General features: G+C 43.3%; 1 protein-coding gene across 10 annotated transcripts in view; it reads left to right on the top strand.

Moving 5' to 3' along the window:
* The window catches only part of ADAM23 (ADAM metallopeptidase domain 23), a 181,748-nt gene that overhangs the window by 114,263 nt on the left and 52,143 nt on the right, over positions 1 to 15,342 (top strand). For all 10 annotated transcript variants that reach the window (XR_012664448.1, XR_012664449.1, XR_012664450.1 and 7 more), the window contains exons 12-15: positions 922 to 1,006; positions 1,528 to 1,618; positions 3,346 to 3,394; positions 6,062 to 6,161. Coding sequence is in view for 7 of the 10 variants with exons in the window: in XM_075118099.1 (XP_074974200.1) it covers positions 922 to 1,006; positions 1,528 to 1,618; positions 3,346 to 3,394; positions 6,062 to 6,161 (325 nt within the window). In the remaining 3 variants the exon portion in view is untranslated. The remainder of the gene's footprint in view (positions 1 to 921; positions 1,007 to 1,527; positions 1,619 to 3,345; positions 3,395 to 6,061; positions 6,162 to 15,342) is intronic.

Here is a 15,342-nt window from a genome sequence, read left to right on the forward strand (position 1 = left end):
TCCAAAGATGTTTAATGTTACAAAATTTGACATTCCTGTTTGGATTAGCAAGATCTAGTTTTTCTTTTAAGAACATCTGATGTATTTGCACTTTCTGATTTTTGTTTACAGGTTGAGGGTGGGGCTAAATCTACAGAATAAGTGTCTCCATGTTGCAAGTTTCATCTAGTTCACTCTTTTGATGTGTTCCATTTTAAAAGTGAATCAGTTACCATTGAGAATTTGTCTCTAAATGAATAGATATTAAATGAATACTAATGCACACAACATATATTGTTATATGGGAATTTGATCTTTCAGATGACTGAATGGGTGTCCTATTGAACTTTACTGCATGAAATTTCTCATTCAACATCCTATGTATATTTTATTTACTGTATACGCTCGTTCATAAGCCGAATATTTTTGGTAAAAAAGTGAGGCATCAAAGAGCGGGGGTCAGCTTATAAACGGGTCTACACCAAAATTTGATGATTTTAAACTCTGTGAAATCATTGAATTGAATATCTAATACATTGTCGTTTTGTTTACCTGGAGTGTCTGCAGTCATGGAGCCCCTCAGCTCCCTGTGGCCGCGGTTTGCCGTTCCCAGGCAATGGGAGCTGCGGGAAGTGGCGCGCCACTTCCTGCAGCTCCCATTGGCTGGGAACGGCGAACCGTGGCCACAAGGAGCTGAGGGGCTTCGTGCCTGTGAACGCTCCAGGTAAACAAAACGTCCCGATCAGCCAGTGGCTTCCCCTGACGGGCCGTTAGCCAAAGTTTGCCAACCTCTGAAATATAGGGTCGGCTTATGAAAAGATGATACAGTTTTTATTATTTTTACCTATCCATCTTGGGGGGGTCAGCTTATAAATGAATAGGCAAATGAACGAGTATATATGGTAATTTTTTTATTTTATTTTATTTATTTATGTTCTTAAGGAATGTGACATTCCACTACAAGAGAAGTAGCTTGAGTTACTTTGGAGGGGTTTGTTCCGTGACCAGAGGAGTTGGAGTGAATGAGGTAACCCTTTCTATTAAAATGTTTTAAATGTACAATTTCCTCTTTATGAATTCACCATTCCTTATATTTGGCACTTTGTTTTAGCCTCTGACTATACCACCAAAAATGCAACAACACTGTTGAAAATCCATTGTAATTACATGGATCTACCTATACTGCCCAAAACCTTTGCTTTCTACATACTGCACTAAATTTTTCTCTTAGTTAGCCAGTGGGTTCCACCAGCGTAACTGGGAGGAGAATTTGGCCCAATATGTGTATCACGCTAATTAGTTTGCTTTGAAAAATTTGTATTTTCATTGTGAAAGGTACTGAGTGGACCAGACTGACTGCTTGGTAAAGGCAGGTACCAGCTCCTCTGGTCTTTGTTTCTTTGGTGTGTGCATGCAGTCACACATGGGTTTGATAAAATTTCTATATATGATACTGAATTAGTAGTAAACCAGAATGAAGTGTTGCAGTATAATTTGTAGTAACTAACGGTGTACTATCTTTACTGTTATACTCCCCTCTAAAAACAGTATGCCCTCCCATTGGCTATGGCACAGGAATTATCACAAAGTTTGGCTCAGAACCTGGGAATACAGTGGGAGCCAGCAACCAGAAAACCGAGTATGTACTGTCATTGTGCACTGACTTTCTTCTATCCTCCTCTTTTGCTGAACATACAAGCTTTTTGTAAAGGGTATGGTTACATACAAATGTACATCGACATAACTGTAAATAACATACAGCCATTGATTTTGTTATACGCTGGAGAATTACAATAAGAACCAAAACTTGATTTTAGCCAAATCAAGGCCAAATAAACCACGACCCGGTTGTGCACTCATTTTACAGTCATCAGTCTCTGACTTCAGTGACACTTTTGTCTGAGTGAAAGGATCAGATTCATAATTGATGTGTATAGTGGTGTAACTTAGAACTGTTATGCTAACTTAGACCTCCGCTCCCCTTGCACTCAGACTCCCTTACCTATAACTTAAGTAGAATAGATGTAATTAAGTCACATGGAATCTATGTGCAAAGGAGTCTAACTTAAACTCCAAGAAGTGCAAGAAAATATAAATTAATGTTGGACGATAGTAGTTTAACTCACATCTTTTTTTACATCTTCTGCTCCATGGCAGGTGAATTAGCCCAGCTTAAACACTACAGCACATGAGTAGAGTGGGTGTAAGTACTTCTGGGGAGCGTGATCCAAAGCCCGTTGACTTCCATTTGGAGTTTTTTCCATTGGCTTCAGCGGGCTTTGGATTTGGCTCTGAGTATCTAACTTTCATCACCTTAAGTATCACTTCTGAATTTGACCCAAGGAGTCCAGGATGAGGCCCCAATTTTGAATATGTCAGACATGCTTGTCCAAGTTTTTCTAATCCAAGACAAAATATTTGTCAAAGTAGTATTCCTTTCACTATTATGTGGTCACGATTAATTAGCAGTTACCATACCATGTATCTGAGATACAGCATTATTTCCTTTTACTTAGCACAGTTATTTCCTATTCTATCTCCAGTACTGTTGTGTGATAACTGTTGATATATGTTGTGTACTGGAGATGTCATCAAATCCTTCAAAAAGCAGTAGAATCTAGTCAGGAGCACTTTTCCTCTCATTGTTGGGCTGGGTTAATACTCTTTTATTTTTAAAGGAAAAATCAAGAAATTGTATCCTTGTTTTAGGTATGTCTTGCAGAGAGTAACAAGTAAATTGAGTCTCAACGTCATTTTTGAAAGTGGTGGTAGAAGTACAAGCATTAGTAGCATTACCCAGCAAGCAGATGTAATAGCCTAACAATGGAAATGTGATCAAGGTATAAATAACATGGCTAGAAAAGAAGCAAATTCTACCAAATGACGTGGTTATTCTGTGTTCAGAAATACTGAATGTTTGCAGAGGTATCCAGAATAGAGTATTTTTTTAACAGATTCTTGTCCGCACTATATAATTCTTGTTTTACAGATTGTAAGACATTTTTACTTTGATTAACATTACTCCTGTATTTTTAATTAACAAATAAGTTATTGTTGACTTAGATGATGTAGCTAGTATAAACCCCTTTCATTCAACCACTTTCTGCTCTATATGCAAAGAACATAAGTTGATTGATAGATTGGGATGTTGTTGTTAATAATTCAAAGCAGATGGAACAAAAATCTATCTGTCATATGCACAAGAACATTCCAGTTTTAAGGCTACATTCTGTTATGATAAACAGCCATCTGACCGCAATATATAGTAATTAAAACCTTCTTTATATATAAAGTTTTATTTTTGCTGCCAGTATATTTATAACAAATTTCCTTCTTTCTTTTGTATGTTTGGTTTTGTCTGAGAAGAATGTGACTGCATAGAATCCTGGGGTGGCTGCATCATGGAGGAAACAGGGTATGCTGTAAAATCAGTAACTGAGGGCTTTGGAGATGAGATCAGAGTGCACAGTGTGACATAAGTATTTATTTGTGAGCATCATAAATCTGTTTCAGCACTAGATGAAAAGCTAGTACATTAGCAGTGGGGACAAACATTTGTGCTGAACAACTCAAACATACAGAAATTAAGGAACATAACATTGACTCGTAACATGGGATGTTTTGATTCTAGTTTATATTTTTAGAGTGGAGTTCATGGGGGAGCTCATAGGGCTTTCTGCCTCCCCTTGCTCAGTGTCTCTATAAGAGAAGAGATACCAAATCACTAGTTCTGAGAGAACAGGCAGCACTAATGCCTGCTGTGTAGAATGACAAAATGGAAGGGAACAAAGACTGAATGTTGCAAAACCAGATTTCATAGCTGAGCTACTTCAACCCAAACTTTCTGAAGAGAAAAAATCTGAGAATTTGTACTGACTGTTTTGGTATGTCCAGTTTTTTATTCTTAGTTTTCCAGACAGTAGTTAAAATTATCTTCATATATCTCTTCCATACCAAAAGGATGCCAACATTTTTGTAAATGTTTAAAATTGTATATAGGGACCACTGTACCCACTACTGAAGTGCAGTCACTTTTGGAATGGAACAAAATAGGTATTTAACAAAACACAATAATACTACACAATAGTTTAGGATAAGTAGTAAGAAAATAACTTTTCCAATTGAAACTGCAGTGGAAATTTAGGTAAGCAGAATGTATAATCCAAACTGGAGTTTTGCCAGGATGCTAATATCTGTACTATAATAGGGTGGTCTTTCCTTTTAAGGGCCAGCGGCCAGTCATCCCTGTTCACTCATCAGATGCAGCTGAAAATGGAACAGGAGTTCCCTATAAAGAGCTGCAGGAAACTGGGGGTTGATTGAGAAAGGGGCTAACTACAGAGAGAAGCTGCAGGCTCACCCAGTAGTTGCTGGGGAAGGGAAACTCTAGATGTAGATGGGAAGTCCTGGGAGTTGTGGCTGGGTAGAAAGCCCCAGCTGGAAGGTTAGTTTGTTGGTTGGATAATAAATGAAACCAGGATGTAAGGGCAAAATACTGATTTGGGCATGGCTGATAATTCCCCAGACTGGTGAAGAAAGTTACCAGCTTACACCTACATCTGTGAAAAATGGCATACAGTGGTAAATGACTACAATGAAATATAATGCCTGAAGTTTATGGGTTGGCTTGGGACATTTTATTGGAACTTTTTCAACCCAAGTCTTGATGGTTTTTCTAAAAAAGAATAATCACTTTGTGTCTTACCATACTATTTTAAATAGAGTGAACCCTAAACTGTGCAGTCTTCTTTGGCCTCTCTTTTAGCTCAGAGGCTCATGTTATCCATGCAGCAAACAGTAGAAGTCCAGCACTTGAAGTAACAGACATCTTAGATAAATTCAACTGGACAATCTTCTTTAATTTTTAGTTTGTCACTTCAAATGCACTTTACAACATACGATTTCAAACTCAAAACATTATTTTTGCACACATTTGTTCCGGGGGTGTTCTAAATATTGTTATTGACTCTTGAAATTGTATTGTTGTTTTTTTCATTTTGAGTCAGCACTGGCACCAGATCCCACCTTCTATTTTTTTTTTTATAGTGGCAACAGCACCAGATACCTATGGTTTTGCTCTCAAGATGGAGGGTGGTTTTTTTTCAATTTCTAGCTAAATGATTGGTGAGTGTTAGTAAAATCTGAGAGGGAAGCATATCTGGGTATGAGCAGGGTTTCCTCCTTCGTGGAACAGGCCTGCCTAAATCTTTTTTTCTAAAATGGAGCTCAGGAGCTGCCAGGTTTTGTTAAATTCTCCTTTTCTAATCAACTGCTTGTGAAACTGGGGCCTAAGGTCTCATCTTTGATCCTGGTAGACTCTTCTGTCACAGCCTAAGCATGCCTTGTAGATGCTAGATCCTACAGCTACTATACTACAGAGTGAGCATAGTTTCTTCAGCTTTGACTACTCAGCCACTGGTCACTTTGATGTGAGCTGTCTGGCTCATCTATCCTTCCTCCCAGATTTGAAGTTGTCTAGCACCTATTTAGTGAAGCATAAAAATATCCAATAGGATTCCCCCCGGATCTTTGAGTTGTGTGTTGGACAAAAGGAACACCAACTTTTTGCAGTGGAGATACCTTTTTGTGTTAAAAATTAATCCAGAGTCACTGATCTTCAACAGAGAAGGCTATCTTAAACAATCAGCAAGAAATGAGAAAGATCTGGGATGCAATCCATCCAGGAGCTGAAGTGAAAAATCAGTCAGCCTCCAAATATATGGTACCACCACATTGGATTCTTTTAGTGAGAAGGAACATGGTAACTATTCAGTTGGCATAGAGAATGTTAAATTATTAAGAAGATTATAGAGACGCTGTTGCATCCTTGCTATGGATTCATATAGTAAAGAGAGAAATGTAATTTTAAAAAAATACAAAACAGTGTTAAAATGCTTGATTTTTTTTGTTTTGTTTTTCAAAACATGAAGGACTCCCACTGAGCTGCTGTCATTGCTCTGATGGTTGTATATCTCTCTTGTAGCAAAAAAAAATTAGAGCAGCTCAAAGGAGGGTTATAATTTTCATCTCTAGTAACTGAGTTCAGTGAGGTATTTACTCAATTGATTCTTTGTCATTTTAGGGTTTACCACTCCAGAAAATTTTCAAGATGCAGCATTGCAGAATACAAAGAATTTTTACTCAGAGGGGGAGGTGCCTGTCTTTTCAACAGGCCAACAAAGGTAATTTCACTTAGAGGATGAAGCCACTGTCAGGACATCCGTTGACTATCAGACACTGCAGTGAAGATTAAATGGTTTCATTGAACCTTCTTTTCCCTCAAAAGCTTTATTCAAATTCCATTGGGCTATTACAGATTTTTCTGGTTTTTACTTGTAGCTTTATGGATCTTCTTCCTCATTAGCAGTCATTTCAGTTAATAAGGATTATTCTTCTTTGAGTGCTTGCTCATGTCGATTCCATTCTAGGTGCATGAGCGCCCACGTGCACAGTCGTCGGAGATTTTTGCCTTAGCGGTATCCGTAAGGTCGGCTGTAGCACCCCCTTGAGTGCCGTGTTCATGCGTTGGTATATTAGGTGCTGCCGACCCTATGCCCTCTCAGTTCCTTCTTACCGCCCGTGATGGTTGGTCAGAGCGCCTTGTCTTACATTGCAAGATCGTTAGTGGTTCTTACAGTCCATTGTTCTGTCTCCTTTGTTGTTAGTTGATCAGTACTTAGCTAGACCTATATGTTAAGTGTTAGAGTAGTAGTTTAGGAGTTAGAGCCCTGGTTGGGACTTCGCCTCAGAGCGGGGCATGTCCCATTCCCCAGCCTTTAAGCCATGTTCATTATGCAGCCGACCGATGCCCATTAGTGACACCCTCCCCCCCATGAAAGCTGTTTAAAGAGTTTGGGGGAGTCCCACAGAAAGGATAAGTGCAGGATCTGCAAAATGTTGGCCCTCAAACTCAGAAGGAGCAGGATATCTGTTTGAGGGCCCTCCTCACGGAGGCTGCTCTTCGTCTTCCCTTGGAGCCTTCTTGATCTGACTCCATGCTTGGCGTCAGCGCCACCGGCAACGGAATCCACCTGGCATTGTTACCCCTCCCCAGCGCCTAAGAAGCAGTTGAAGTCTATGGGTTTGCCAGGCACCGCAGAAGAAGGGGGCTTCAGGCAAAGGACCTGTGTCAGACTACGTGCCTGCCCCAGAGCTTCTTGGCAGTACCGCTGCGGTTGGACCCTTAGTTCAGCCAGGGACCCGACTCCTGGGAGCAGCAGAGGATCCCGGCCCCTAGTAGGATCATCTGTGCCCGAAGTGAGCCTGGGGTCCAAAGAGCAAGTAGGCTCTTTTCTGAGCTCTTTTCAATGCACAGCTCCACAGCCTTAAAGATTCCCATGTCACCCTCCATTCTGTGGGCCTACACACCACTCTGCAGGCTAGAAAGCCGTTCAGTCCCCCTCCGCCTCCATCAAGGTCCTGGTGTGTCCCTCAGTCCAGCTCCTACAGGAAGAAGGACAGAGACAAAGAATTTAAATGGTGTCACCCTTTGTCTTCCCATTCCTCTGTCCAGCCTGATTCTTCCAGAGGCCAAGGAAACTAGAAATGGGTGTTTTAAGGATTCACCTGAGGACAGCACCCCAGTCACTTCCCAGGATCCACCACCCAGCTCTTTCCTCAACTGCCTGTGCCCCTTCTGGTTGGCCTGATTGCAGCTGACCTCAGACCATTGGGTACTCGACATAATATCTTCGGGCTACACCCTGCAGTTTATGGCCGTCCCCCCCCTTCCCCATCCCTCTTCAGGATAAAGTATTTGGCACGAGCGGATCACTGTGGTTGGATCACTGTGGTTGATCCTGGATTACCTTCTGCATCTCAAGCACCAAGGCCTGTCCCTTTCATCTATCAAGGTCCATTTGGCCACTATTTCGGTCTTCTGTCTGCTGCTTGAGGGTAGGTCGGTTTTTACCCAAGACATGACTGTCAGGTTCCTCAAGTGCCTCTAACTGCATGTCAGGGTCCCTGTTCTGCCATGGGACCTGAATCTTGTGCTGTCACAGCTCACGGGACCCCCCTTAAGTCTCTGGATTCCTGCTCTTTCCTTCTCCTGTTCTGGAAGGTCGTGTTCCTAGTTGCGATAACATCCGCCTGCTGGGTCTCCGAGATTAGGGCACTTACCTTGGAACCGCCCTATATGGTCTTCTATAAAGACAAGGAACAGCTGCGGCCATACCCAGGTTCCTGCCCCAGATGATCTCACAGTTTCATATGGGCCAGGACATTTACTTACCTGCCTTTTTTCCCAAGCCACATAAGTCAGTGGAGGAACATAGATTGCATTTCCCAGACGTCAGGAGGATGCTAGCCTCCTACATTGAAAGGACCAAGCCATTCCGCAAGTTGTTGCAATTGTTTGTCATGGTGGCCGACAGGATGAAAGGTTGTCCAGTGTCTGCTCAAAGAATTTCTTCTTGGATCACGGCCTGCATATGCTGCTGTTGCGATCAGGCAAAGGTGCCACCTCCAGCGATAGTAACCTCCCATTCAACCAGGGTGCAAGATTCCTTGGCAGCTTTCCTAGCCCACATGCCTACCTGGGACATCTGTAGGGCGGTCACCTGGTCATCTATCCCCATGTTCACGTCCCATTACATACTTATCCAGCAGACCTGCAATGATGCTGGCTTCGGTAGAGCAGTAGTGCAAGTCGCTAAGCTGTGAACCCTGAGCTCACCTACGAGCATACTGCTTGTGAGTCACCTAGAATGGAATCGACATGAGCAAGCACTCGAAGAAAAAACGGTTACCTACCTTTTCGTAACTGTTCTTCGAGATGTGTTGCTCATGTCCATTCCATTACCCACTCTCCTACCCCTCTGTCGGAGTTGCCGGCAAGAAGGAACTGAGAGGGTGTAGGGTCGGCAGTGCCTAATATACCCATGCATGAGCGTGGCACTCAGGAGGGCACTACAGCCGACCCTACGGTTACTGCTAAGGCAAAAATCTCTGATGACTGTGCACACAGGCACGCACACACCTAGAATGGAACGGACATGAGCAACACATCTTGAAGAACAACAGTTACAAAAAGATAGATAAACATTTTTTAGGGAAATTTAAAACTTGTCTTCAGTGAATTCTTCATGCTCAGATAATAATTTAGGCCCTAATGTAATCCTCATAAGTAGATAGTTGTGTCCATTTGGAGCCTCATTCAACAGTAGTGCGCTAACCTTTTAAGCCAAAAGTCGTGTAAAACAAACCCAGGTGTAGACACACGGGTAGTTAGTGCTCCATGTCCAGTCAATCCTCTGTGCCTTTTGCTGTTGGGAAGGGTGCCCATTATTGCATTACGAACTGGACAGAAATCAATAACTTGCGTCACATAGGCCATTAACAACTTTTGGTCGCTACCAACGTAGATTGGGTTTGAAATGGCAACATAGAGTTATAAAGTTGTGTAGTCTTCTTCGAATGCTGGTCCTTCTGTTTATTCCACACGTGAGTATATGCATGCACTCCATGTGTCTGAGACTGGAGATTTGTAGCAAATGGTGTCCATTTGCAGTTGCTCTCCTTGTGCTTCAAACCGAGGGCAGAAAGGGCAGTGTGGACTGCTCCCTGTGTCAGACCTGTGGGTGCTCAGGGTGCTGAGCTTCAGTCCCACAAGGGTGCCAAGGCTTGGGGCACCTAACTTCAGCTCTGCTGGGAGTGCCAGGGCACCGAGCTTCTGCCCTGCGGCTCCGCTCCCAGTTTCAGCCCCGCAAGGGCCTCACAGCCGCAGGGCCTCACAGCCCCCTTAAACCGGCTGGCAGATCCCAGTTGAGAACAGCTGCCATCAAGGACTTGCCCTTTGAGTTTAATCTCTTCAGTGAGGAGCCTGACATGTCATTACACTCACTTAAGGGCTCTAGGATGATTCTCTGCTCCCTGGGTATTTACACCCCAACCCCGAAGAGAAAACACCACAAAAAGGCTGAGACCACCGCCCTTACAAACCACCACGTAGAGGGTTCAAAGACACGACCAGCGTCTTTTATAAACAATAAAGAATCAGCGAAGAATTAAACCAATTAGAAAAACACCAAAACTGTTTGTTGCAATAGCAGAGCGACCAGGAGGACAAGCGTTATCAGTCCAGAGATTCTGTAAGTGGATCTGTGGAAACATCATTCTATTGTTGGCACGTATTCCTCTCCTGGACAGGTTGAGGGCCCATTCTACAAGAGAGCATGAACAACCACAATGATATCTCTTTGAGAAGTATTAATACTGAATGTTTGTAAGGCGTCTGCTTGGAGCCCTATCCACACCTTTAATGAAACATGTGCCCTAGTCTAGATCACTTCAGCAGGTGCAGCTTTGGAGACAGCAGCATTACAGACATCTATACCAACTGCATTCTCGCACCTTCTGCCTGTCTGAATACTGCTTACCAATCTCCCACATGTGGAATATGCGTAGGGATCAGCACTCGAAGAAATGGAGGTTACTTACCTGAAACTGGAGGTTCTTGGAGATGTGTGGTTCCTCTCTATATTCCACTACCCGCCCCTCCTTCCTTCTGTGTTGGAGCCCATCTGATTCCAGGTAAGAGAAGGCATTGCTCCACGCTGCCCTTTATGCCCTCGGTTTGGAGCATGAGGAGAACAACTTCACCTACGTAGACCAACAGACACTACTTGCTACAAATCTCCAGTCTCGGGTGCATGGAGCACACGTGTACCAATGTGTGGAATACAGATAGGGACCACACATTTCAAAGTTCCAGGTATAGGTAAGTAACCTCCATTTCTTTTATCAATCTTCTTATCCATCCAGTCTCCTTTTGCCCTTTTACAACTCAACAAAGCAACAATTTTTTTCTGACAGACAACAGTAGTTTCCCACCCTGTTAAACCCAAAGTAGGGTAAAAACAATCCATATTTCCTTTGTAAAACTAATTGAGACTGTAGTCTGGCATTTTACCAAGTTGTCAGCCTTGGCGATTTTAATCCCAAATGAGACTAAATGCTATCTATCTCATTGTGTATACTTCTCCCTGATCTCCATTAATTGAAAAGATTTGATTTTATTGTTGCATAGACATTTGCTTTTCCCAAGTTACAGAAAACAAAACAAAACCCAAAACCTTTATATTTTACATCTTTAGCAGCCTTCACATATAGATGACTGTAAAATTGAATGAATATGGAGAAAAAAAAAAAAAAAAGCACGTCATGGTGATTGTGATCATAGTAAGATTATGGTTGACTAATGGATGAACATGAGTAAATCTTCAGTTGACTGATGATGGAGACCAAAATCCCTCTTACTCCAGTGAAAATGTTCCCTGGAGAATGGCTGAAGCACATTTGTGGAGATGATTGTATAATGGAAAACTGATTTTCAGGTTCAGAGCAAGAGCAGAAGATCTTGCAGCCAGTACAGCAATACTGATGACTTGTAGGGGGAAAAGTGATCTTTTAATTTTCATATTTTTACAGAGAAGAATAGTTATTCTAAATCATGCTTACATTTTATTAGTGAAGGACTGTGTGTAAGGCAGTTCAGTGTTCATTCAGCCTCTAATGCTGGAAACTATAGCCCCTTTCAATTAGCTAAATAGTTTCTGTAAAAGAGAAAAATGTGTTTGAATCTTTCATCAGAGCAATATTTTAAAATTGTCCATCTCTTTTTCCCCAAAAACGTATCCGAAGAAGAGTTCAGTGAAATGTCATATTATGTTTGTTACATTTAGCAAAACAACAGGCAAACAGGTACCTGGATGTACCTCGGACATTGAGTAGCATTCTCGTGATTGATATATCCCTGTTAACGTCAAATCTCTTGTTATTGTTATGGTTTTTACAATATAACTATTACAAAATGTCAAAAGTAGGAAATGCTTTTGAAAAATAATTACTTTGTAAAATGGCAGAGCTGTAAAAATCATCATAGCTTCTGCTAAAAAAAATGACTATGTTTTGAGAGCTAGCGGAGCAATTTGTGTCTTGTACAGGTTTAATGAAGTGACTTTACTGCACTCAAAGGATGGAGATATATTCTAGAGGTCAACAAAAAATCATTGAGAAATGAAAAATTGGACAAGAGGAATTTTAAAGTGACCCTGAATGATTAAGTTGATTTATATGACTCCTGAATCACTGACATTTGTAAAACTCAGCAGTAAGGAAACCTGCAGATGTGTTGTTGTCTTGCATCTACCAGTGGGTGTTGCAATAGATGTAACAGCAAGGGGGGGTTAAGAGATGGAAATGGGGAAAAATTAGGAACTGACAAATGCGGCAATTAAATATAATAGTTTACAAATAAGTTACACAATGAAAATCAAAACTGTTAATGACCACTGTGGTGGCTCAGTGGGTCGTGGGATATACTGCCCCTCAGGAGATTAGAATCTAAGACCATCCTCAGGATACTAGTATCCTCAGTTAGGGGAGGCTGAGTGGTGTTTTAATTTGGTATGATGGGCACATTATTAAAACCCAGGCTCAGATATCTGCTGTTGCTTACCATTGAAACAGAAAACAAAATATAACTTCCATAATTACCGAAGAGCTGATTTATCTATTGTTTTTTTAATCATGGGACTTATTCTGTTTGCAGAATGAAGAGTAAATAGCCAGTGTAGATTACTATTTCTTTGGATCCTGGGAATAGCTATTTTGCAATATTTATTCATATTGATTTGTCTCATCATATGTTAACTGCTGAATAACACACACAGAACTTCCTTTGCTTGTGGGATGTTCCTTGATTGCTATTTTCCTATTCATGAGTAAAATCAATAAACTGTAATAGACCCTATCTTCCACTAGGGTTGCCAACTTTCTAATTGCACAAAACCAAACACACTTGCCCTGCCACCCTTGCCTGCCCCTCCTGCAAGGTCCTGCCATGCCCTGTCTCTGAGGCTCTGCCCCCGCTCACTTTATCCCCCCCATCCTCTGGTGCACGCTCATTTGGGCTGGGGCAGGGGGTTGGGGTGCGGGAGGGGGTGAGGGGGCTCCTGGGTGAGGCAGGTGGTTGGGGTGTGGGAGGGAGTATGGGCTCTGGACTGGGGGTGTGGGCTCTGGTGTTGGGCCAGAAATGAGGGGTTCAGGGTGAGGGAGGGGGATCCAGGCTGGGGCAGGGGGTTGGAGTGCAGGGCGGGGGGTGAGGGCTCCGGCTGAGGGTGTGGGCTCTGGGTGGGGCTATTAATGAGGGGTTTGGGATGCAGGATCGAGCTCCAGGCCGGGTCTGAGGGGTTCGAATTGTGGAAGGGGGTTCAGAGCTGGGGCAAGAGGTTGAAGTGCAAGAGGGGGTTCAGGGTGCAGGCTGTGGGAGGGAGTTTGGGTGCAGAAGAGGGCTAAGGGCTGGGGCAGGGGATTGGGGTGTGGGAGGGGTTTTGGGGTGCAGGCTCCAGGCAATGCTCCCCACAGGTGGCTCCCCACAAGTGGCTCCCCACAAGCGGCTCCCCACAAGCAGCAACATGGTTCTCAGCTCTTAGGCAGAGGTGCAGCCATGCTGCTCTGCATGCTGCCTCAGTCTGCAGGCACCACCCCCGCAGCTCCCATTGGCAAGAACCACGGCCAATGGGAGCTGTGGAGCCAGCGCTCGGGGCAGCGTGCAGAGCCCCCATGTCAGCCCCTACACCTAGGATCCAGAGGGACATGTCGTCACTTCCTGGGAGCCATGCGGAGCCAGGTAGGGAGCCTGCCAGCCCCGCGCCAACTGGACTTTTAACTGCCTGACTGGAGCTGCCAAGGTCCCTTTTCGACCAGGCATTCTGGTTGGAAACTGGACCACCTGGCAACCCTATCTTCCACGCTTATCTTCATTGGCAAATATACTGTCTAGGTGTGTCACAACCCTGATCAAACTTCCCCTTCTGGACACTCACCAGGCTGCTGTGTTGGGTCACATCACTGGACATCTGTGCTTTTAAGATTTCCTGAGGCTGAGAAGAGTCCAGACGCTGCCTATGGTTCTGAATTTGTAGGAGCACTCTTAGGATGCAGATCTTCCATCTAGCACCACCTTCTGGCTAAGCTGAGACCCTGCAGTCCAACTGCCTACACCCTGAGACTAGTGTTGGTTACCCCAGACTCCCCATTTGCAGATGCTCACCCTTTCCAAGACCGCCAGCCTTGTGGGCACTCTGGTTACAGTTTACCTCTTCAGGAACATATGATAATTGAAGCAGACAGACACAGACTTTGTAAAGAAGATTTCTAAAAACAATTTGTCTTTACTTAAACAGCACAAGAGAGACAGAATCTAGGCAAAATAAGAAACACCTGCATGTGAAACTTTGCCTCAGTTTCCTCGCCACTCTAAGGTATCCAGGATCCCCTATATAAACATGGGTTCTCCTTCGAAACAAAGTCTCATCTGCCTCTGTAGCCAGCTTCCTTCAGCCTGGGCTGGTCCCACAGTCAAAGAGATCCCCTTTCCTGTGAAATCATGACCTTCTATTCTTCTTTCCTACCCCAAGCATATTTAGTTTCTGTGAGGCCCTATGTTTCTGTGTTATTAAATGCTAGTACTAGAACCTGGTTTCTTTGTTTACCATTCTGGAGAAATTCCACTGCTCCAAACCACAGCACTCTGTAGTGAAAACCGGTTTTCTCCAACTTATCTAGGGTACAGTTATATCTGGGCAAGCTCTACTGAAGGGCTGATAACAATTGTCCTAGTTAAGAGACAGACATGCAGGTACCATTCCTTTCTCTTTAACACAAGGAGGATGAGGCAAGGACATAGTACAGATCCTCATAAGGCTTAAACACACAGTGACTTCATAATATCATAAGTATCATAAGATTTGGTCATGGAGGTTGTGGAAGTAACGGACTCCATGACTTCCGCAGATCTCCGAAGGGTGCCCAGATAGCAAGTATGAAAAATAGGGACTGAGTGTGGGGGGTAATAGGCACCTGTATAAGTAAAAGCTCCAAATATCGGGACTGTCCCATTAAATTGGGACATCTTGAACACATGATTTATGAGGGGAGGCTGAGGGAACTGGGATTGTTTAGTCTGTGGAAGAAAAAAAGGAGGAGGGATTTGATAGCTGCTTTCAACTACCTGAAAGGGGGTTCCAAAGAGGATGGATCTAGACTATTCTCAATGGTAGCAGATGACAGAACGAGGAGTAATGGTCTCAAGTTGCAGTGGGGCAGGTTTAGGTTGGATATTAGGAAAAACTTTTTCACTAGGAGGGTGGTCAAACACTGGAATGTGTTACCTAGGGAGGTGGTGGAATCTCCTTCCTTAGAAGTTTTTAAGGTCAGGTTTGACAAAGCCCTGGCTGGGATGATTTAGTTGGGGTTTGTCCTGCTTTGAGCAGGGGGTTGGACTAGATGACCTCCTGAGATCCCTTCCAACCCTGATATTCTATGATTCTATGATCTGGTCACCCTAGACCCCCGTGA

Source organism: Caretta caretta, chromosome 11 (genome assembly GCF_965140235.1).
Source record: "Caretta caretta isolate rCarCar2 chromosome 11, rCarCar1.hap1, whole genome shotgun sequence".
Classification (NCBI taxonomy): domain Eukaryota; kingdom Metazoa; phylum Chordata; order Testudines; family Cheloniidae; genus Caretta; species Caretta caretta.